The 23,626-nt window shown below is 36.5% G+C and overlaps 1 protein-coding gene and 1 long non-coding RNA gene across 8 annotated transcripts; one reads left to right on the forward strand and one right to left on the reverse strand.

Annotated features, from left to right (window-relative positions):
• Positions 1-383: 383 nt before the first annotated feature.
• Positions 384-13,125, reverse strand: LOC141633464 (uncharacterized). 6 transcript variants are annotated; one of them, XR_012538230.1, is made up of 4 exons: positions 12,816-13,125; positions 12,089-12,678; positions 11,495-11,725; positions 9,497-9,594 (listed from the first exon to the last, which is right to left on the reverse strand). It is a non-coding gene; the product is annotated as an uncharacterized LOC141633464 (long non-coding RNA). The 6 variants fall into 6 exon arrangements; XR_012538232.1 differs by having other exon boundaries at positions 12,089-12,688; XR_012538229.1 differs by having other exon boundaries at positions 11,495-11,572; positions 11,660-11,725; positions 12,089-13,125.
• Positions 8,082-10,826, forward strand: LOC141633463 (zinc finger BED domain-containing protein DAYSLEEPER-like). Of its 2 annotated transcripts, none has more exons than XR_012538227.1 (3): positions 8,082-8,776; positions 9,885-10,358; positions 10,465-10,826. XR_012538227.1 is itself a non-coding variant. In XM_074445927.1 (3 exons), exons 1-3 carry the CDS (start codon positions 9,686-9,688, stop codon positions 10,518-10,520), a joined length of 630 nt encoding a protein of 209 aa, XP_074302028.1. In that variant the 5' UTR covers positions 9,592-9,685; the 3' UTR covers positions 10,521-10,826. The 2 variants fall into 2 exon arrangements, 1 of the variants encoding a protein (XP_074302028.1); XM_074445927.1 differs by lacking the exon at positions 8,082-8,776 and having other exon boundaries at positions 9,592-9,946; positions 10,046-10,358.
• Positions 13,126-23,626: the final 10,501 nt, after the last annotated feature.

The raw sequence follows: 23,626 nt of genomic DNA on the forward strand, positions 1-23,626 counted from the left end.
AAGAATATCAAATTTTTATAATTTTTACTAATGTGTAACGAAAGATATTCACGTTGTAAAACGTGTCTCGACAAGTGTGAAAAGTCTCAATGTTACCATTGGTGTGGTATGGAGGGAGTACAAAACAATAACACAAGGCTCTGATACCAATTAAAGAGTTTAAGATTCCAAGTAACTAAGAGGGGGAGAGATGAATTAGGTACTATTTAAAAATTTCAACTTAATCTTTATTGTTTTAAAGTAAGTTGATTAACAAGTGGATACATCAAATAAGTCGAGTAGTTAGAAGTGTATCACGTTGAAGAAAATTGCTGAAATGAAAAACAACGGTTGTTCTGACTGCTGCTTGTTTGTCTTAGCAAATGAGGTTAAGGCTACAGACCAGAAGTAAAAATATTCAGGACCGTTGTTAAATAAAAACGCAAATGAAGTACAAGTAAAACAATTGCAGCGGAATCAAAAGTAACGAGAGATCAACACAATGATTTTTGAATTTGTTCGGCCAACGCTCTAAGGGCCTACGTCCAATCTTCTCTTTAATATTAGTTAAGTGATCTACTCCGACTAGTTAAATCCCTTACAATAAAAATGACCAACAACCTACTCCGGTTGCGACAAAAGTTCAAATACTACTCCGTCTAAGAACTCGACACTCTAACATAGAATGTTTACAAAATAACGTTTCCTCAAACTGATTCAAGAAGAATTGATAAGGACAACTTATTGATCAAATGATTCTAGGTAAGAGAACATGATACTTAAAGCAACGGTATTAAGGACTGTTGTCACTTGAGAACTTTGAAAGATTTTGCAAATGAAAGAAATGCCTTGAATTCTTTGAAAAACAATTTTGCGAAACACTTTGAAATTCTCAGAAAAAGTCTTGGTGAATGAAGGGAAGGAGTGCTCCTTTTATAGAGAAGCAAATTAGCGTTTTGAAGGTCAAACCTTTTGGTAGAGAACAAATATTTTGACTTTTCCAAGTTTGCATAAGGAGCATTCTTCTAAAAGAAGAAGAAGAAAAGATGCTTTGTCATTATCCTAAAAGGTCTTTGTAAATCAGTCACAAAGCAAAGTAGACAATCAAGTGAGGACATTTTAGAAAAAGAAAAAGTTCTTTCCAAAAGCTATGATAAAATGAATAGCCAATTTGAGAAAAAACCTTTTGAAAGATACCATTGGGATATTCTTTTCTTAATAAAAAACCTTTCATTAACTTCAAATATAAGAAATGAACATTTCAAAACAGCAATTTGTACTTGGAAGTTTGAGTATTTTTGAAACCAAAGACTCTCTTCAAGTGACACGAGCTAGAGCAACAGTCTTGTTTACTGTTGCCTTGATAAGCAGACCATTGTTAAACAACAGTCTTGCTTACTGTTGCCTCAGTAAGTAGACCGTTGCTTATAACTGTTGCTTAGTACCATACTTTCTTACCCTTACATAAGTGACAATTACAACACAAATCTTGGGTAGCTTCATCAACACTTCTTTACCTTGAGCATTTGATAAATTCTTGATTAGGAGGTTAGACTTAATCCTGAAATGGAACACTTTGAAACACAATTAAAATGGGCATGTCATCATCAACAATTAGGTTCTAATAAATTCCCCATTTGATGATGACAAGCCCCATAAAATGAAATGTTCCTAATAAGTTCCCCCTCAAATGGTTAGTCTAAGATATATTATGAAGGTAAAAAAAGAGCAAGGTAAACATATGAGACTTAACAAATCCTAGAGCAATTACTAGCATACTTAAGTCACCACTAATCAAGAGATTAATTAAGGAGCAAGTAATAAGAACATGGATTTTCCCCTTTCCTCCTCTTGACATCATCAAACAGATAAAGTACTATCCCCGGACATAGAATAAAACATGCATGATACGTTACGAAAAAGATAACCTAATTTGCAACAAAATAACAAGGTTAACAAAAACGAGGCATAAACAAGGTTCAAACGAAGTTTATCAAGCCTAAACAAAGTTTAATTAGTACACCACCAAATTAATAGGAATGAAGGGCGGGGGGTGTATAAGCAAAAGAGAAGTAGGCTGTTTTGATAAGGGGAAGGAATAGGTTCATTGATTTGAGTCTTGGATACCATCCAAGTCATCATCCATATCGTCATCCGAGGCATCCCCATTATCCTCATCACCATCATCCGGTTTCCCTTGGAGTAAGGTGGACATAATGGCTACATCTCCTTTGAGAAGATCAAGAGCGGTCTTGATGAACTCTATATCAGCTTTCAAAGAGGAGAGATAAGCCACATACGCCTTACCAGCCACATCCTTCTTAAGACTACCCAAAGCATCAAAGACCTCAAAATTGTCCACAACCCTAGCTACGGTCCCTCCTTTGCTTGAGGACCCTTTCTCGGTAGCCTTACCCTTTTTAGTGATGCAACACAACTGACCTTTGTTAGTTTCCAGCAACATATTACCCAAATTTCCTACGGACATATGACCAAACATCACTTGAGAGCACACACTTTCTTTCACAAGCATTCCCTTAGACCGAAGCATCACAGAGAGCCACATCCCGTATGGTAAAAAAATTAGGGTGGTGTAGTTGGGGTCTTGGATTTTTGCTTCAATCATAGCAAAGCGTTTTAACATTAGGCTAGGAAGGTTGATTTTTCGGTGAGTCATGAGGTGGTAAATCAAGTATTGTTGAGCAACCGACAATTTTGCACGATCATTTGAGGGATAAATCGTGAGAAGACATAGCATATTGTACAATAATTTATGGAAAGCAGGGTGTTTGTTCGGGAAAATGGGTTAACATTTGGGGTTCAAGGGGTGGACAGTTTTGGCAATTTCAGAGGGGGGGACATATTCAAGGACGGGCCAGGTTTTGCTAGCGGGAGTAAGATCGTACCCTTGATGGGGAAGGATCGGAATTTTGGCCAATCGAACTTGAGAAACAGAGAGCGACTTACCATTGATTTTGGCATTCAAGGTTTTGAGGCTGGGAAGGACATGAACCGTGGCATAAAATTGGATAACCTCGCTTGCGAACACGGGTTTTTCCATTTGAATGAGATTCTCCCATCCTTGAGCCACAATGGCTTCCTCAAAGGCAGAGAAGGCTTTATCAGAGGTGAGCCAAGTAGATGGATATACCCGAGAGGTATGAATGGCCTCTTTGAAGATCAATCTTTCACAAGTGGTCTTAATTTCGGAAGAGAGTGTGCTATTCTCAATCTGTTGCTTGACTCGGATTGGATCCCACTTACCCGAGAGAGAAACTTGATCCTTTAGAGACAAATACCCTCCTTTCTTATCAACCGAGCCCTTTCCTTTCGCTTTCCTTTCGATTTCTTTTTGGGTGGTTCAACTTCATCCGGTTTGGTTTCTTTTTCCACATATTCCACCTCATTATCGTCCCCGAATTCCGGTGAAGGTTTAGCCCCTTTTTATTTTGACGCTACATCATCAACCTTATCATCTTCCTCCTCCACGATATCGGAAAGAGAACGAGTGGATTTACCTTTTCTTTTTGAAGCGGTTTTCTTAGGACTTTCAGATCTCACGCATCCTCGGACATTCCTTCTTCATCTGGTGTTTGTTTATCAACAGGATTCTCCTCCTCGGGTTCTTCATCATTAATGAGGACGGGTGAGGTAGTTGAAGTAGAGGATTGATTTCCCTTTTTAGCACTGGATCTAGTTCGCTTTCGAACAATCGCTAGAGGAATAGCATATTGAAGGACGTTTTTGGATGATGGTGGATCCGCCACTGGTTCGGGTGCATTGGAGGCTTTGTCGGTGATCAGAAAAGCATGAGATCCTTCGAGTTTTTCATAGGGAACAGATGTTTTGGAAGTGAGGTTAGATGTTGTATCATGAGAAGACGAGTGATGGGACATGTCGATTAATTTTGTGGGAACTTTGGTGTTGAGTGAGGTTTTTACCATGGTAAAAATAGGAGATGGGAATATATAGGATGAAGGTAACGGTTGGTGAGATGAGGGGGAAACGACAGTTGAAGGGAGATGGATGGTTTTTAGGGTTTGGGCTTTTGGGTAGGTAGGCTTATTAAATGGGTTAGGTGACATAATTAAACAAGAGTTGAGTCATGCGGTTGAGTGATTATTTAGCACAAAGACGATTTATCGATTATGAACATAACACGGAATGAGTAGACTAGAATAAAAGATAGCAAGTTCCGTTTTAGTCAATCATTTAAGGGATTAGATGAATTCACATAAGAGTTACATGCAATTAATTAACCCAATTGGTAACCTAAGTTTTTCAAATTGTTCTTTTGTAAGTGGTTTAGTGAATATGTCGGCGATTTGATCTTCGGTTTTGCAAAAAATAAGTTCAACATGCCCTTTTCTACATGATCACGAATAAAATGGTGACAAATTTCAATGTGTTTGGTCTTAGAATGTTGAATAGGATTTTTTTATATATTTATCGCACTCGTATTATCACATAATATGGGAACGGAGTCGTAAATAATACCAAAATCGAGAAGTTTTTGCTTTACCCAAAGAAGTTGTGAGCAACAATGTGCGGCACTTACGTACTCACTTTCGACCGTTGAAAGAGCAACCGTGTTTTGTTTCTTTGAGCCCCGAAGGTACTCTTTCGATCAACACTACACTGCACATAGTCCGCGTCGGAATATCCTATAAGATCAAAGGGACAATGTAAGGGATGCCACAAATAAAGATCTTGTGTTACAATCAAATATCGAAGAATACGTTTAACCACTTTAAAGTGAGATTCTTTCGGATTGATTGGAATCTAGCACATAAACAAACACTAAAAAGAATGTCGGGATGACTTGCGGTCAAATAGATAAACGATCCAATTATACCTCGATATACCTTTTCATTAATGCTCTTAGCCTCTTACCTTTCTCATCTTTGTCCAATTTGGACTTGGATACCATAGGTGTGGAGTGAGGGTTTCCATTAGTCATCCCAAATTTCTTAAGCATCTCTTTAATGTACTTTTGTTGATGGATCATGATTCCATCTTTGGATTGCTTGATTTGGAGCCCAAGGAAAAATCTTAGCTCACCCATCATAATCATTTTGAATTCCGATTTCATTAGTTTCGAAAAATAAGCATAAAGTATCTCAATTGTTGCTCCAAATGTAATGTCATCGACATATACTTGGACAACCAACAGTTCGCTGGACTGTTGCTTTAAGAACAATGTTTTATCTATGGAACCTCGTCTAAAACCATTTTCAATGAGAAATTTAGACAATCTATCATACCAACACCTACGTGCTTGTTTTAAACCATAAAGAGCTTTGTCTAATTTGAAAACATGTTTAGGAATATCATTGTCTAAAAACCCCGGAGGTTGCTCTACAAAGACATCTTCTTCCAAATATCCATTTAAGAAAGCGGTTTTGACATTCAATTGGAGGAGCTTAATGCCTTTGTGAGCCGTAAAAGCTATTAATAATTGTATGGCTTCAAGCTTAGCTACTGGTGCATAGGTTTCATCGTAGTTAATCGTAGTCTATCTTTATTCCTTACAAATTCACCGGAATCATCAAGCTTATTGCGAAAGACCCACCTAGTACCAATGGCGGTACGATTAGGTGGTCTAGGGACTAAGTGTCATAATTGATTGAGCTCCTCTTGCATGACTAACATTCAATCGGCGTCGGTTAATGCAACGATTATATTGGCCGGCTCGATTTGAGAGAGAAAAGCACTTTGGGCACAAAACTCATCAAGAGATGCAAAGTTGTTGAGGGAGGCTCTTGTTCTAACTCCGGAATTCAAGTCACTTGATAAATTTGAGAGTGGGTGGGAGCTCACTACTAAAAAAAACGCTTTAGACATCGTACTTTTCCACTAATAGACATCAGATTTGCAACCGATGTTAAGTTAAGTGATGTGCATTATAGGACTAATAGACATCGGACTTAGGTCTGATGTCTATTTGTCAAATAGCTTTTCAGAAATCTGATGTCAATATGCCATATAAACATCAGACTTTTTAACACCCGATGTCTTTTCATATCATGGACATCAAATATCTAAAAAATCCGATGTCTATTTCAAAATATAGAGATCGCATTTTTATAAAAATCTGATGTATATAAATATTTTTTTCATAAAAATAAATAAATTAACGGTTTTTCTAACCTATGCCCACTAGGCATAGGATAAGAAAACAAAAATGGAAAGAATTAATTGATGTTTTTATGGGAAATTGGAATATCCTATTACTTTTACTTTTCTTTACAATAAATACATTTATTTCTTTCCATTTATTTCTTTCCATTTTTGTTTTCTTATCTTATGCCTAGTGGGCATAGGTTAGAAAAACCCATAAATTAATTATGCATTATTGCCCTTGACATGAGTACTGCACACGATGACAAATGCAAGATGATTTGATAATGAACCAACAAATATTTGTATACAATCAACTGGTTATCCAAAGTCAATTAAAAAAAAAGTTCTATCTTTATAATGTGTTAAAATTACTTAGACGACTAACCTATACAAAAATAGAAAGCGATATGTAAACTGACTAGATATTTAAAACAAGGCCGAAGAGGCTAGACTACTTGGCAGTAGACCTGGCAAAACGGGTCACTTGGGTCGGATTCGGGTCGGGTCAGTTTGGGCCGGGTCAATTTGGGTCTGCCACAAATCTCGGATCGGATCGGGTTGGGTCGGGTCGTTTCGGGTTTCGGGTCAATATCGGATGTACCGTTGTCGGGTCAATTCGGGTTTTGGGTCATTTCGGGTCGGATGACTTCGGATCGGGTCATTTTCGGGTATGGATCTCTTTGGATCGGGTCTTTTTTGGGTCATTAATTACAACGCTAACTAATTTGTAAATTATACCTATTGTTTTCGCAAAGTTATTTACGTAAAAAGCAGTCTTATTGGCAATTAACCATTTATTTTATTGTATATAATGTTAAGTATGACATAAATTTATTCGTTATGGATAACCTTTGGATCATTTCAAATACGATCGACTATTAGTTGGGTGATTTTGAGTCGGGAGACACGTCACTCCCACCGTAAGAAAACCGGGTTTTTGATTTAAAAATTTCAACAATTTATTGGTTTGAATATAATTTGTAATGTACTTTATTTTACTTTCATACGTTCTTTGACCTATTTGAGTTGAATTTTGAAATTGAAATATTGAATACAATTTAGCACATAGACAAAGTAATGATAACTCGGATTGTTCGATCTAGTAAGGCGAGCCTACTCGATCGAGTGCCATCGACTCGATCGTGTAACACCCTCTTTCAATTGAGCATCCTACTCCGGGATTTGATCAAACTTATACGAGACTTTATGATTCAGGAATTGGGTTACTCGACCGAGCATCCTACTCCAGAATCTAATGAAACTTATATGAGACTCTATGACTTAGTAATTGGCAATTTCTCGATCGAGAATCGTACTCGGGGATCTAATGAAACTTATACGAGACTCTATGGCTTAGGAAGGGTTACTCAATCGAGCATCCTACAACTCTAGGATCTAATGAAACTTATACGAGACTCTATGACTGACTCTATGACCTAGGAATTGGGTTACTCAATCGAGCATCATACTCCAGGATCTAATGAAACCTATACGAAACTCTATGACTTAGGAATTGGGTTACTCAATCGAGCATCATACTCCAGGATCTAATGAAACCTACACGAAACTCTATGACTTAGGAATTGGGTTACTCAATCGAGCATCATACTCCAGGATCTAATGAAACCTATACGAAACTCTATGACTTAGGAATTGGGTTACTCAATCAAGCATCATACTCCAAGATCTAATGAAACTTATACTTATACGATACTCTATGACTCGGGAATTGAGTTACTCGATCGAGTACTATCCTCACTCGGTCGAGCACCCTACCAAATTACGGGTATTACATATGTTGTATGATTAGGTAAGTTTGTGTTTATAGGTAAGTTTGTGTTTATACGGTTTTACTCAACCTATTACTCTATTCGACAAATGATCAACCGTCACCTTGGTAGTTGGTAGTCTTGGTACTCTGTATCACTAAAAACTGAATTAGTGATAGTTTTAGAAAAGATTATCATTAAACCATTTTAAAAAAAGAAATGGATTCTCATTATCGATCTTTGTTCGTTAAAATGTTACACGAAGTATTTCAAATTGATGAAAATATTTGGTGACAGATAACCTTATTAAGCGTTAAACACAAATATTTGTATAAGACAGTTTTACACGATTTTTTTGTAAAATAGGATATTTTAAAACCACGTTTACCCACTTTCTCATTTTTTTGTATAAGACGGTTTTACACGATTTTAAAGCGGGAAAAACAGAAAATATAAGGCGGGAAAAAATCCTATGATTCTCCTAGGATTCTATTTTAAAGCGGGAAGAACAGAAAATATAAGGCGGGAAAAAATCCCGCCACATGAAACTTGATCATTGAAACTGTTGAGTTGTTGACGAGAGAAAAAGTGAATGGTTAACACAATGGCACGTACGAAAGGTAAAAGCTAGATTATCAAACCTTATCAATTCACACTCTTATTATTACTGTATTTGAAAGTAAAATAAAATAAACCCATTCTCATATTCCTCGTCTCATATGAAGATTAATGGTGAAAATAAAATCTCTCAATCTTTCCATATCATTCCTTCATGAATACAATCTGTAAATCAAAATAGTACTTGAACAAACTAAATTTCCACTTTCTCCTTGTCGCATAAATTAGAAAAATATTGGATCGGGGCCATCAGCACAATTTTCACCGAAAAGTTACAGCGAAATCCAGTAAGACCGTTAATAAAGTAGCGTTCTTTAATTACTTATTACAAATTTGTGGCTCAATTAATAGTTATTGTTTAAAGTAGCATTCTTTAAAATTTTAAATATTAGAAATTGTGATTCTTGTTAGTCGGTGAATTGGGGTCCATAAATCTGAGCATTCTTTAAATATTCTTCCAGTGTTTCAAATCTAATTTTATTCTTCTTTCTTTTGAATTTTTATTTACAGCAATGGTAACTTTTGAAGACGATATATCCGGTGATAACCATAATGATATTGAGGTTGATGACAGCACAGTGATTGGTAGCTCTACCATTGTTAGCGGTCCATTGATCACAAGGAAACCACACAAGAAGCGCAGTCTAGTGTGGAAAGAATTTCTTACACTTCCCGGAAGTGTAACAAAGGATGGAAAGAAGAGAGCAACATGCTTACATTGTAAGAACGCATCTTTTATTGCTGAATCTAGTTATGGTACAAAAAACATGATTGAGCATTTAAAAAGATGTGTTGATTACCAGGAATATTTGAGGACTAAAGGTAAAGCTCAAATATTTGATCAGGCAGTTTACAGAGATTTGTTAGCTAGAGCTATAATTAAACATGGTTATGCATTTCGTTGGGTTGAGCATTCGGGAAATAGGGTAATTCACACATATCTGAATAGTGAAGTTATAACCATCTGTAGGAACACTGCAAAAGCCGATTGCTTGAAACTACATTTAGTATTGAAGGCTGAATTAGTAAAACTTCTTGAAGTTGTGCCTGGGCGTATTTGCTTAACATCTGATATGTGGAGAATGTTTGGAGAATTGCGATGTGCCTGAAAGATTTGATTAAAGTTCAAGATGCTAATCTAAGAAAAATGGGTATAAGCATGAAAGATAAGTTTGATAAGTATTGGTTGCATTCTAATGGTGACGACTACAACACTTTGTTTGCTTTCGCTGTCATTCTTGATCCTCGTTATAAAAAACAATTTCTCAAATATTGTTATCAAACAATATTTGAGGATGAGGAGAAAGCTTCTTTGTTGGTTAATGATATTTTGTTTTAAGTTACGAAAACTACTTGATGAGTACACTACTTGTCCTTGTAATACTAACATACCAGGCAACATCTCTAAATTGCCAAGTCAAAACCCGAGTAATCGCAAGCGTAAACATGATCTACTGGTATGTCCCTTATATCCTCTTGGAAACTTTGAGTTTTAAAGTTCTGAATTATGATCTTTGACATTATAAATCGTAACATTAATATTTTGCTTATTCTAGGCATTTGACAATGAAGAGTATGAATGTACCACTAGTACTACAACAAGATCTGTGCTAGATGATTATTTGGATGATTCTAAGCTTAATCGAACTGATGATTTGAATATATTAGAATTTTGGAAAGTAAATGAAATCAAATACGGTCATCTTGCTTATCTGGCAAGGGATATTTTAAGTGTTCCTCTTACAACCGTTGCTTCTGAATCAACCTTTAGTATAGGAGGCAGGATCTTGAATAAATGGAGAAGTTCTTATATTCCTGAAAATGTAGAAGCTTTGATTACTTCTCGTAGTTGGCTTTATGGCTATGAAGGTAAGTAGGCTCGTACAATAACACTATTAATTGTAATACCTTTGTCTTATTTACAAGTGTTGGTCATTTTCTTTCTAATTACTTGATATTGTAATTTTTCTCTTAGCCGACGATGAAGAAGAGTTCCTTGGTTCAGAGGTGGATTGGAACATTGCTACATAAGTTGAGACGGATTCAAGGAAGATGAAGCTTGCTGTTTTTGGACAAGTTTATGTATTAGGTAATTTTGTAAGGTATTCATGGTGATTTGAAGACAATTTTCTTTCCGAAACTCATAAGGAGAAGCTTCATATTACTTGGCCCTTCATTTGATGAAACTGAAGACATCACTAGTTTGTAAAAACTTATTAAGTAATTTGGACACTTTGTGGTGGAAATGAATGTCATGCTAGTTTGCTAGCTTTTCTTACGACTTTGTAGTGGAGCCGTGTATGGTGGTGTATGTTCAATTATGCCGGTAAACTAACACCTACGGATGAGTGATGAGGTTGCAAGAAGTTATGTTTAATTTGGCAAGTTCTTTGCTATAGGATACGCTCACAACTTCACAAGTCGGATAATCTGTATCTAAATTTAGGTTATTTAATGAAACTGTGTAAATAGCACAAATTATTAAAAAAAAAAAAAGAGTGAAAAATGATGAGGAATAGTCTCTACAATAAAATTGCTAACAAAAAAAAAACAAAGAAATTACCCTACTTAGTCATGTCTCATTTAACACTAAAAATAATAGAAACTGTTAAATATGTGTTTAGATTTTCAATATACAAACTTATAAAGAGATTATTTCACAGATAACTTTATTCGAGTTGGTTTCGGGTCAGTTTGGGTCATTTTGGATCGGGTCATCTTTGGGTCGGGTGGTTTTGGATCGGGTCGTTATGGGTCGGGTCACTTTCGGGTCCATCTAAGTTCGGGTGGGGTCTGGGTCAGGTCGGGTCAATTTGGGTTTCGGGTCATATTCGGGTTATGCAATCTCGGGTTACTACCGGGTCTCGGGTAAGCCTTTTCGGGTCGGGTTATTCGGGTCCCACCCATTTTGCCAGGAGATCACATAACATTATAACCTCTTAAAATTGAGATCCCATAACATTATAACCTCTTAAAATGGAGAAATAAAAAAGAGAAAGAGAAACCTGAGAATGATCAATCTAGAACACTACTTTGAACCATTTCAGCATGTTCAAGTTAGGCGTATCCTAGTTGTCGGCCTCCTGTCAGATAGAAAGCAATCGTTGGTGGAGCTCTATTATTAATGAGAAGAAGCGTAATGAGATCATCAAAGTTAGCCCTTATCATACTGCTGGTAGAGCTCCATAGCCTTTGCACCTCTTACAGCCACATAGAAAGCAATTGTTTCATCACGCCTGATACCAACAAATTCAATCACCCCATAATGAAACATTTTAATTTGATGTAACTACTACAATCAATATACGAAAGATAACACAATAATAGGTGCACTTATCATTTACATATTGAAAATAAAACAAAGAAACAGAAAGCAATTGGTTTTACTTTTAGAGTAGACAGGGATTTGTCGACTGTGTTGTTCCAGCACGTATAAAACAGAAGCTTATAAGAAACAAAAAAAAAGCTACCGAGTAATAAAGCATAGAAACATTTCTACAAAAGAAGACCATAAGTTCTTCCTCTCTCTCCTAATCCCAAGGGCTCTTGCTAGTATATCTATCAGAAACCATAGTAGTTAGTCTTATATGGCAACTTACATGACAAGCTAAGAAATAACATGTAGCATCCATGGCTGCCTGGTACGTTTCCCAGCTAGCATTGAATCTTTTATACTCTTTCCGATCCAAGCATTTGTTTACCTTTGATTAAGGTACCCCTCACAAAGAATAAAAAACGTAAACAAATGAATGAGACGTAGGGAGTAACTATATTATGGCTAAAATATAACTAGGAAAAAGGAACAACAAAACTTGAAATAACTCAATGGGGCATTTCAACAAATAGTTGGGGTGTATTAAGAAATAACTGCAGTATAACTATAACAACATCACATGTGGGTTGACATTGTGACAGATAGAAAATAATAGAAAAAAATGAAGAAAAGACAAACACCATATGATCTAAACATTTACGTGATCTATCATTCAAATACAACAAACGAATCACAAATCAGATGTCATAAAATCGTTCCATAACAATTTAACATGAAGAACTTTCTCCCAGCTTCATAATTAATTGAAGATTACTCAAGAATCTGGGTTACTGTGAAGTTGAGGACAGACCTCGGTGGCAGCATCCAAGTCCAAGGGCACGACAAATCCAGAAGATACTACAATTTTGTCAAGATCTAGAAGATACTACAATTAGAGCATAAACTCATATCCATAAATTAATATAATTAATATAATTAAAATCAAAAACAAAATTGGAAAAACCCTAAATCAGTAAACTAAAATTGGAATAGAAAAAAAAACCTTGAATTACCTTAGTTACGGTGTTGATGGCAGGAGGTTGTGATTATGTGGTGGCTAAAGACGAAAAATGGTGGTGGCCACATATAAGAAGGATGAATGGTCACTCGAAAATTGGGAAGGGGATGAGGAGTTTGGCTGAAGAAAAATGAAGGAATGCCTTGGCTGGGTACCGTGTTGGGTGATTTTAATCAGTTTAGGGAATTGTATGAACATCAGATATTTACTTGTCCGATGTTTAAAAAAGTGGTGTTTAATGGACATCAGTTTTAAAAAACACCGATGTATATTGAATTGTAAAGACATCACTTGTTTTTAAAAGTCTGATGTCTATTTGTTTATACATCAGATTTTTAAGAAGTCGATGTCTATTTAGTGATGTCTATCACTTTTTTTGAGCTTTGATGTTTTCATTTTCTTGGAACAATATTGTTTTGTTCCCCTACAGATGTAACAGTCTCCGTGACGGTTGTTTGCTGGCCAGAAGATGGCTCCACATCAGTGTTTGAGGACTCTCATAGAGTAACAGTGTCTTGGACTGTTGCTGCTCTGGAAGTGGATGCAGCGGTCGTTGGGACCCTTACTGATTGAGAGGAGGAACCAACAATAACATTGTTACTGTTTGTTCCACCTGAGTTGTTGCTTATATCAGTAGGTAACCGTCTCTTTGACTGTTGCATGGCGTCATTATTTGGAGCTTCCTCATCCTCAAACACGAAATCTTTTCGCACAACACCAATCTCAAATTTGTCATCTTCCTCCTCTTTTTGTGCCTGTCCAAGAATACTTGATTCATCAAATATGACATGGACACTTTCCTCAATTAGCATGGTTCGTTTTTTGTAAACCTTATAGGCCTTTCTATGGTCGGAATACCCAACAAAAACTGCTTTATCGCTACGTGGATCGAATTTTCCCAAGTTATCTTTACCATTGTTGTGAACAAAGCATTTTCTCCCAAAGCATCTAAAATATGAAATATTGGGCTTTCTTCCACGTAATAATTCATAGGGTGTTTTATTGGTTATACTCCTTATCATGACTCGATTATGAATGTAGCAAGTGGTGTTTACTGCTTCGACCCAAAAGTTCCTAGGCAATTTACTACACAACAACATGGTTCTAGCCATACTTTCAAGGGTCCTATTCATACGTTCAACAACTCCATTTTGTTGTGGTGTTCTAGGAGCCGAAAAATTATGATCTACACCATTGTCATTACAATAAGCATTGAATGATGAGTTTTCAAATTCGGTTCCATGATCCGTTCTTATGGAAACAAGTTTGAAATCAAGTTTGTTTTGACTCTTTCTCAACTAAATTAAAAACTCATCAAATGCCTCATCCTTGGAACTTAAGAAAACTGCCCTAACAAACCTAGAATAATCATCAACAATGACACACACATAACGACTACCACCTCTACTCCTAGTTCTCATTGTTCCACATAAGTCGATTTGCAAAAGTTGTAATGGACGAAGACTAATAACAATTCTTTTGGGTTTAAAAGAGCTTCTAACATGTTTACATCTTGTACATTAAACTTCATGTTAGGAAAGCCTTCAACTAAGTCAAGTCTTTTAAGAGTATTAAGAGTTTTAGCACTAACATGACTAAACCTTTTGTGCCACAACCAATGATCGTTTTTCATTACACTCATGCATGACATGGTATGACCGGATAACGTGTTTAAGTCGGTTAAATACACGTCTTTAACACGTCTTCCTTCGAGAATAATTTCATGAGTTGTGGCATCAATTATTCGACACAAATTAGCACTAAACTCCACAATATTACCTTTGTCACATAGTTGAGAGATGATAAGGAGATTATGTTTCAAACCTTTTACAAGTTGCACATTGTCGACACAAAGTAACGATAACTTACCAACCTTCCTCATGCCTATTATTTTACCTTTCTTGTCATCGCCAAACGTTACTTTGCCACCATTGTAAGCTTCTCATGAGAGGAATTTGCTTCTATCTCCCCTCGTGTGAGGAGAACATCCACTATTCAAGTACCAATTGCGGCCGCTTCTCATCAAGCCCTACACAAGATTAGACTATGAGTTTAGGAACCCAAATAAATTTGGGTCCCTTCTTATAATTTGCATTTTTTGCAAATATCTTTTCTAATCCATATTTGTTTTACAACTTTAACGTTCTTGTTAGTGTCATTATATCTCTTCTTGCAAGCATTGAAGACATAACCTGTTTTGCCACAATAGATGTAAATGATGTACTCGGCAAGACCAATATATTTCCCTTTTCGAAAATCGGTTTTAGTTGGATCCGGTTTTGAATGTAAGAGTCTGACTATTCCATTTAAAACTAAGACCGGCAACTCTATCACATCTCTCAGACTGATTTTTGAGGAAATTTAAGACATTTTGACTTCATTCCCATTTTTTCGATACATTCTTAGCCTCAACAAGTTCCTTGCTTAGTTCATCGACTTTAAAAGTGAGATACTTGTTCTTCTCTTTAGAACTTTCGAACTCTTTCTTCATTATGACATATTCAGATTTTAGTTCCCTGAAAATTTCAGATTTTTTTTGAACATTAAGCTTAAGACTAGAGATGCATCTATCTAAGTGAACAATCTTGGATCTAGAAGAACTACATTCGGGAGATTCATTTTGAAATTTGACAAACTTTTCATAAAGCATTCTAATCTCCCTTTTGTAGGCATCTATGTTGACTTTAAGACACTCATTCTCGTTTGTTAGGTTGGTGACTAATTCATTTGAGGTTTTCTCAGTAGTGTCCGAAGTAACAGTCTGGCATACTGCTGCTTTAAGTTATTCTACGGTTCTACCCCATCAACTAAGTCATCAATCACACCTTTAAATATATATTGATTTTTTAGAAGCTCATCACGTTCCTTGGTTATTATGGACATTTGCAGAATTAGAGTAGTGTTGACATTCTCAAGATCAGAAACATCATTGGGAGTCGACATAAGACACTCTAGTTCCTTGGACAATTCTTGTTCAAGTTGTTTACTCTTTTTACTTCATCATATGCCTCAGATGTAACGGTGACATTGTCTGTTGCTTTAAGTTCATTTTTGAGGTGAAAGTTTTTTTGAGCAATTTCTTCTATCACATCTTGCATGACATCTAACTTTTTAGTTTGTGAACGACACTTATCAAAGAGTTTGTCAAGAAGCTTACATACTTTATCTTTAGAATATGTCCTAACCTTGGCTTTTAGATGTTTTACCTCCTTGTCGGAATCCGAATCGGAATCATCGGGATGCGCCATAAGACATCTAAGATGTTCAATTTTTGGGGATTTAGAGGCTTTGTTTTTGAGATGATGTGTAAGAGACATTTTTGCCTCTAGTTCCTCCTCGATGGGTTCATCATCCTCGGAGTCGGACATTCCCCAAATGACGGACATGACCTTATGCATGTATTCCTTCTTAACTTTTTCCCGCTTATCCTTTGGTTTGATTTCCTCCCACTTTGGACATTCTTTGATTTGACGGGTTTTGTCACCATATTTAAAGCATCCAATGGTTCTAGTAGATCGTTTCTTAGGAAAGCGTTTTTTCATGTAATTGTTGTTGAACTTTTTATGTCCTTGGTCATTTACCATTCCTACTATGTTCCTAGAGATTATATCAAACTCATCATCCTCTTCATCCTCATCATCAATTGAAGATGACGATAGAGCAAGACTCTTTCCCTTTGAAGATTCACTAGAATGCTTGTCAAGATTAAACTCGTGAGCCATTAGTGATCCCATTGGTTCATGAAGAGATAGAGTGGATAAATCCTTGGCCTCCTCTATGGCGGTTACCTTAGATTGCCACTTAGTGGTAACACTACGAAGAATTTTTTAATGATGTCCTCGGACTCGAAATCTCTTCCTAGACCTTTTAGTTAATTAATAATACACGAAAAACGAGATGAAAAACTATTTATGGACTTGTCCATTGACATACGAAACATCTCATATTGTTGCATGAGAAGGTCAATACGGTGTTTTATAACTTGAGACGTCCCTTCATGGGCAACAACAAGGGAGTCCCAAATTAGTTTAGCCCTAGGACATCCGAAAATTCGACTCACTTCCGCGTCAACTACACATCGTTGAAGAATCGACATCGCTTTCGAGTTTTTCTCGGGAAACTTGAACTCATTTTCATTGTAATCCTTCTCTGCCTTGACTTTAGAAAAACCCGTCATGATGTCGGTTTCCTCAATAACGATAGGTCCATCCTTAATGATTTTCCAACGTTGATAATCGATACTTTTGATATAGTGCTCCATTCTTAGCTTCCACCATCCAAAATTATTACCAGTAAAGACCAGGATCTTGGAGTGTTTTGAGGAATTCATATCCCAAGAATCAAACTCTAAGGCGATTAGCCTCGATCAAGAGCACGAGGCTCTGATTGTGGGAATTATCTGTATACTTCCCTTAAAATTAAAGGATTATAACGAATTTAATGATGACGATCACTAGTCATAAATTAAAATACATAAACAAAAGTAAAGGATTCAGAATTAACCTTCGGTCCTAGCAAATACGGCCTAAGAACAATATCAAAATAGATATTCTCCTATCAGTTGCACCCAAGATGCTCCGAGAAATGCCCTCGATTTTGCTAGAATCGATCCAAAAATTAAAATAATTTTTAGGTTTTCTTTGTGTTTTTCCGATGAGAGAGGAGGCAAAAATGAAAAATAAATTAGGTCATAAAATCCTCTCCCTCACTCACCTATAAACTGTGTATAGGAATAAATTAGGGTAGGCTTTTCTTTTCTGTTTTTCTCGGCCCTTAACCGAAATAAGGAGTATTCTTTCTTTATTTTTGGTTATTCCAAAAATGTATAAAATGTGTTAAATTGTCATCTAGTGAGCATTGAACCCATGACCTCTTGGTTTGTGTACCCTCACTATTACCACTATGACACATTCAACTTGTTGATATTAAATATAACCGATTACATTTAATTACGAATTAATAGATTAATTCGTTCAAGCTAACATTACATATATTTAATTAAATATAACTTATTATATTCAATTTACGAATTGACAGTTAATTCGTCTCAACTAATATTATTTAATCTTCATTAAATAATTGTCTCAACAACACATTGACTAACTGTTTAGTCATATTAGGCATCAATGTGATCATATTTCTATAACCACATCTCTCAAACACATCCTATAGGTGTGACCTTTAGGGACCAGTTGATCACCGCCATCTGTATGATAATAACGTCAAACTTTCTAGCAAGCCAACCGTTATTAGGTAAACGTTAATCAACTGATTAAATATACGAAGTATACCCTTGTGAACCTGTAAGAGATTTACAAATGTTATCACACTAATTTGTGGAGGACACAAGCTCCAACAAACTCCCACTTGTCCTCACAAGTGTATGTGCGATAACCGATTCTCATATCCTAAAATTTCTCCCACTCAATGTAAAACAATTTGCAAATCCGTATTCACAAAGGTCGTATTTTACAAGCGATCAATATCAAGAGTGGTTTCCCCAACTAGAGAGTAACTTAACTGATAAACGAATCAACATTCGAGCATGGCCATGCATTTCAGTTACAACTCCTCGAGTGGCCCTGAGAAATAACTATACCTGATAAGGGTTGGATATTTTCCTCAACTCGAATCCTCCAGATGTAAGCACAGTATGAAATGACCCAGAAAAAATCTACTTAACCTCCAGTTACGGCAGACCTTGAGAAAGAAACCAAAGTCACCCAAAAACTCCCTTAATCTCAAGAGACAGTCGATAGTCAAAAGAATCGACTCTAGGAACACAATGGATGTCCTATCCACGACCTGGCACTGAATGTTTTAAACATTTAAGACTCCATTACGTTGTCACAAAAAAATTGTCCTACGAGTTATCGTTATAATCTCGCATCTGTGATCGATCAGTCAACCGTTTGACTTATGGCTCGTTGAACCCACCATCATTCGACTGCACAATATAATAGCCGGAGTTATTAGCTCACATTGGCGATTACGGACCAAAACAAATATAATGTAATTCAGTTCACTTTGTGGCGTTCAAAGTTGTCAGTACAATCCACATGAAAAACAAAATATTATAATAAAACGATGAAGTTATAAATAGTATATGAAAAAGATAATGTATCAAATCCATAATCAAGTACTACAACTCAGGAACGCGTTTAATTCCCATGGAATTAACGTACCCTACATGCTTATCATAATTCAACGGTTTAGTGAGAGGATCCGCGATGTTATCATCCGTCGCAATCTTGTCTATCACTATCTCCTCTTGCTCCACGTAATCACGGATCAGGTGAGCTTTCCGATGTACATGTCTAGATTTGTTGCTAGACTTTGGCTCCTTAGCCTGGAAGATGGCACCTCTATTGTCACAATAGATGGTGATCGGGTCATTCGAACTAGGAACTACTGTAAGTCCTTGTAAGAATTGACGCATCCATATCGCTTCCTTTGCTGCCTCCGAAGCGGCATAGTACTCGGATTCAGTAGTAGAATCTGCTACAACACTCGGTTGGACTGAGATTTTGAATCATCTCGATCCGTTTGGAAGCTAGCATCTGCGTAACCGATTGCGCATAGCTTAGAATCGCCTCCATAAGTGAATACCCAATCCTTAGTCCTCCGTAGGTACTTGGGGATGTTTTTATGACTATCCAAGTGTGTTTTCTGGAGTCTTTTGGTACCGACTCGTCATAATCAATGCATATGCCACGTCTGGACGTGTGCATATCATGGCATACATGATCGATCCTATTGCAGATGCATAAGGAACACGATTCATGCGCTCAATCCCTTCAGGCGTCGTGGGTGACTGAGACTTGCTCAACTGCACCCGAGTCGTCATTGGAAGGTTCCCCTTCTTGGAGTTGGTCATGCTGAACTTCTCAAGAATCTTATCCAAATAAGACTCCTGACTAAGTGATAACGTCCGTCGTGATCTATCTACCCAGTTGGTTCTGTACCCTGTTCTGGTATTCCTTGAATTTCTCAAAGGACTCACTTTTATGCTTCATTAAGTAGACATAACTGTATCTACTCAAATCGTCCGTGAAAGTGATAAAATATCTATAGCCATCTCTAGCGGTAATTGACATAGGTCCACAAACATCAGTATGTGTGAGTCCTAATAGGTCACTAGCGCGCATTCCAACACCTTTGAAGGAAATTCGAGTCATCTTGCCAATGAGACATGATTCACACGTGCCATATGTAGAAAAATCGAATGCGAGAATAGTCCCATTATCGACGAGTTTCTTCACGCGTTTCTCATTTATGTGTCCCATTCGACAATGCCATAGATAGGTTTGATCTTTGTCACCAACCTTTATTTTCTTATTATTCACGTGTAATACTTCTGTGGTTTGGTCTAAGATATAAATTTCATTCATGGAAACTGCTTTGCCATAAATCATTTCATTGAAAGAGAAAATACAGCTATTATCCTTTATTGAAAATGCAAAACCGTCTTTAGCAAGTACGGAAACAGAAATAATGTTCTTAGACAAACTGGGCACATAGTAACAGTTATTTAAAAATAACTCAAAACCACTAGGGAGTTGGATTACATATGTTCCCTTCGAGACAGCAGCAACGCGTGCTCCATTCCCGACACGCAGGTCTACATCACCTTTTTCGAGAGGTATGATGTTCTTTAGGCCCTGCAAATGATTACACAGATGAGAACCACAACCAGTATCTAGTACCCAAGTTCCGAAACTTGCATGGTTAATCTCAATCATATGAATATAAGATGACATACCAACAGGAATGACGTGGCCTGCTTTGATGTCCTCACGGTAGACGGGACAGTTCCTCCTCCAATGTCCAGTCTTGTGACAATGGTGGCACTCTATGTCACCGCCTTTGCTCTTTGCCTTGCCCTGTGAGCCACTAGTCTCACCAGGCGCACTCTTACCGTTTCCTGGCTTCTTAAACTTTGGCTTACCTACAGCTAGGTCGCCATGAGCCTTGCCCTTACCTTTACCTTTGTTGTAAATCTTGAGAACATCCTGCTTCACGCTCCCACTCAATTTCATATCCTTCTCGGTCTGTACGAGAAGGGAGTGTAGCTCATGAGGACTCTTTTTCAAGTCATTCATGTAGTAGTTCGCCCTGAAGAGGGCAAAACCATCGTGAAGAGAATGAAGCATTCGGTCAATGACAATGCTCTCACTGATTTTACAATTCAGTGCCTCCAGCTTCTCAACATTCTCAATCATGTGAAGAATGTGTGGGCTAACCGGTTGGCCCTTCTGGAGTTTCGCATCAAAGAAGCGATAGGTATGCTCATATGTAACGATTCTCGGTGCTTTTGAGAACTCGTTAGTGAGCGTAGTGAAAATCTTGTTTGCACTTTGGGCAATGAAGCGTCTCTGCAAATTGGTTTCCATTGCAAAGATGAGTACGTTCTTTATCGCACCCGCTTCCATAACGAAATCACTATAAGCGAGTATCTCGTTGACTCCTGCATTGGGGCCTGGGTTGACCGGTATTGGCTCAGTTAAGTACTTGAGCTTACCGTCAGCAATGGCAGCATTCCGTAGTGCCGCCTCCCAGTCCGCAAAGTTGGACCCATTATTTTTCAGACGTGTGAACTGATTCATCTGGTCCATGAATACTTTCAGCCAGGACGCGCGATCAAGTGTGGCACTAGGCATTGGGATTGCGTTATTTCCAGCCATTTTGTTGTAACAGTATTATGAAAATAAACGTGTTCTACACTGCGAGAAGAAGAATAAAAATAATAAGCATGTGCATCGTTTATATTTTTAAGTCTAATGAACTACTGTCATAACGCGAAGACTCAACACATTTATACAATTGACCTCCCTCAAGAATTATATAAATGATCCCAAGACTCAATTCTCTGTAAATTGATTAGCTAACCTTTTAGCTAATTCTACCGTTAGAATTCTTGGTCGATAAATTTCTGTAAATTCTCTTTAGTCCATCATAATCACGAGAAACTCTTCGGACTATGATGTTGTGGTAAACTAAGTCAACACAACTACTTACCCAACGTAGAAGGGGTCATATTATGCCTACCGACGAAGAAGGAATTCATAGTTGTTTGCCTTTATAAAGACTAATCTCAATTTCCGTTTTAGAGGAAGATCCCATCAACTTTATTTTAATTCATTTTAAGTGAACTAATATCTAGCATGCGAGAATGAATATACTAAGGTGATGGCTTAAAGACTGTGACATCTTCATGTCCATGAAAACTAACATACAACCTATATGAGTCAATTTTCATGCATTTTATTAGTAGGTGGTTTGGTTTTAGGCGGAATATGATGCATAAACTTACATGTGAATGAAAAACAATAGAATGAAAAACGTAAAAACAATAAAAGTCCTAGTGTGGCCTATCCTATCAAAATGAACATTAAATACAAGTTTGGAATCCATCCTTGGACCCGAGAAGCTTGTCTTGATGTTCCATCTTGATCCATGTAGCGGGAGTGAGCTCCACTCTCCATCTTTAGTCTTCTTTGAAATTACAATAATTAAGATTACATAATAAACCTATTTATTACAATCTAATTTCAAAACCCAAAACTAAAAATAAAGGAGATTCGAGATCTCATAATTACATAAAAAAAATCATGTTTTCTTCATTACGAAAACATAATTTGACTAAGGCCACACTAAGTATTACAAATTACCAAAAATACGTAAATTAAAATCATTCAATCGATTCATTCAACAAAATTAAGAAAAATGCATCAACTAAAATAAATTAAACATACATGACACAATTCCTTAATTATGTTGATTAATTTATCCAAACCACCTATTTAATTGATCAAATTAAGTGACAATTCCTCAATAATCACTATAAATTTAATCTTAATTCACATTAAACTTGTAATATGAATTCAATCCGTCAAAATTTTAAACTGCTTTAAAATAATTAGATATCTTATAATTATGAACCGCTTCACAATAATTAATTTGCCAAAACAAAACAAAAACAAGACTATTTTTTTTATTGTCTCGGCAAAACCCAAAAAAAAACAGATTTTTTTTTTCTTATACAGCCCTGTCGTGAACAGTAACAAAACAAGAACTTTTTTTTTAATCTTTTCTCGGTAAAACTGAAAAGAAACAAAAACAGCCCGTAATCTTTTCTCGGTTTTTCAGCAAAAACCGAATGGAAAAAAAAACAAATTTTTTTTTTTAAAAAAAATTGCTGTTCATCCGTGAACAGTAACGGAAACGGAAAAAAAAAAATTCCACGGCTCAAAAAACAATCTAGCCGATTACATTTTTTTCTCGCAAACCGTAATTATTGTTTACAAACAATTTTATGAAAATCATCAAAATTAAAATTCGTGGCCTTGGCTCTGATACCACTTGTGGGAATTATCTGTATACTTCCCTTAAAATTAAAGGATTATAACGAATTTAATGATGACGATCACTAGTCATAAATTAAAATACATAAACAAAAGTAAAGGATTCAGAATTAATCTTCGGTCCTAACAAATACGGCCTAAGAACAATATCAAAATAGATATTCTCCTATCAGTTGCACCCAAGATGCTCCGAGAAATGCCCTCGATTTTGCTAGAATCGATCCAAAAATTAAAATAATTTTTAGGTTTTCTTTGTGTTTTTCCGATGAGAGAGGAGGCAAAAATGAAAAATAAATTAGGTCATAAAATCCTCTCCCTCACTCACCTATAAACCGTGTATAGGAATAAATTAGAGTAGGCTTTTCTTTTCTGTTTTTCTCGGCCCTTAACCGAAATAAGGAGTATTCTTTCCTTATTTTTGGTTATTCCAAAAATGTATAAA

This window comes from Silene latifolia, chromosome Y (genome assembly GCF_048544455.1).
Source record: "Silene latifolia isolate original U9 population chromosome Y, ASM4854445v1, whole genome shotgun sequence".
NCBI lineage: Eukaryota > Viridiplantae > Streptophyta > Magnoliopsida > Caryophyllales > Caryophyllaceae > Silene > Silene latifolia.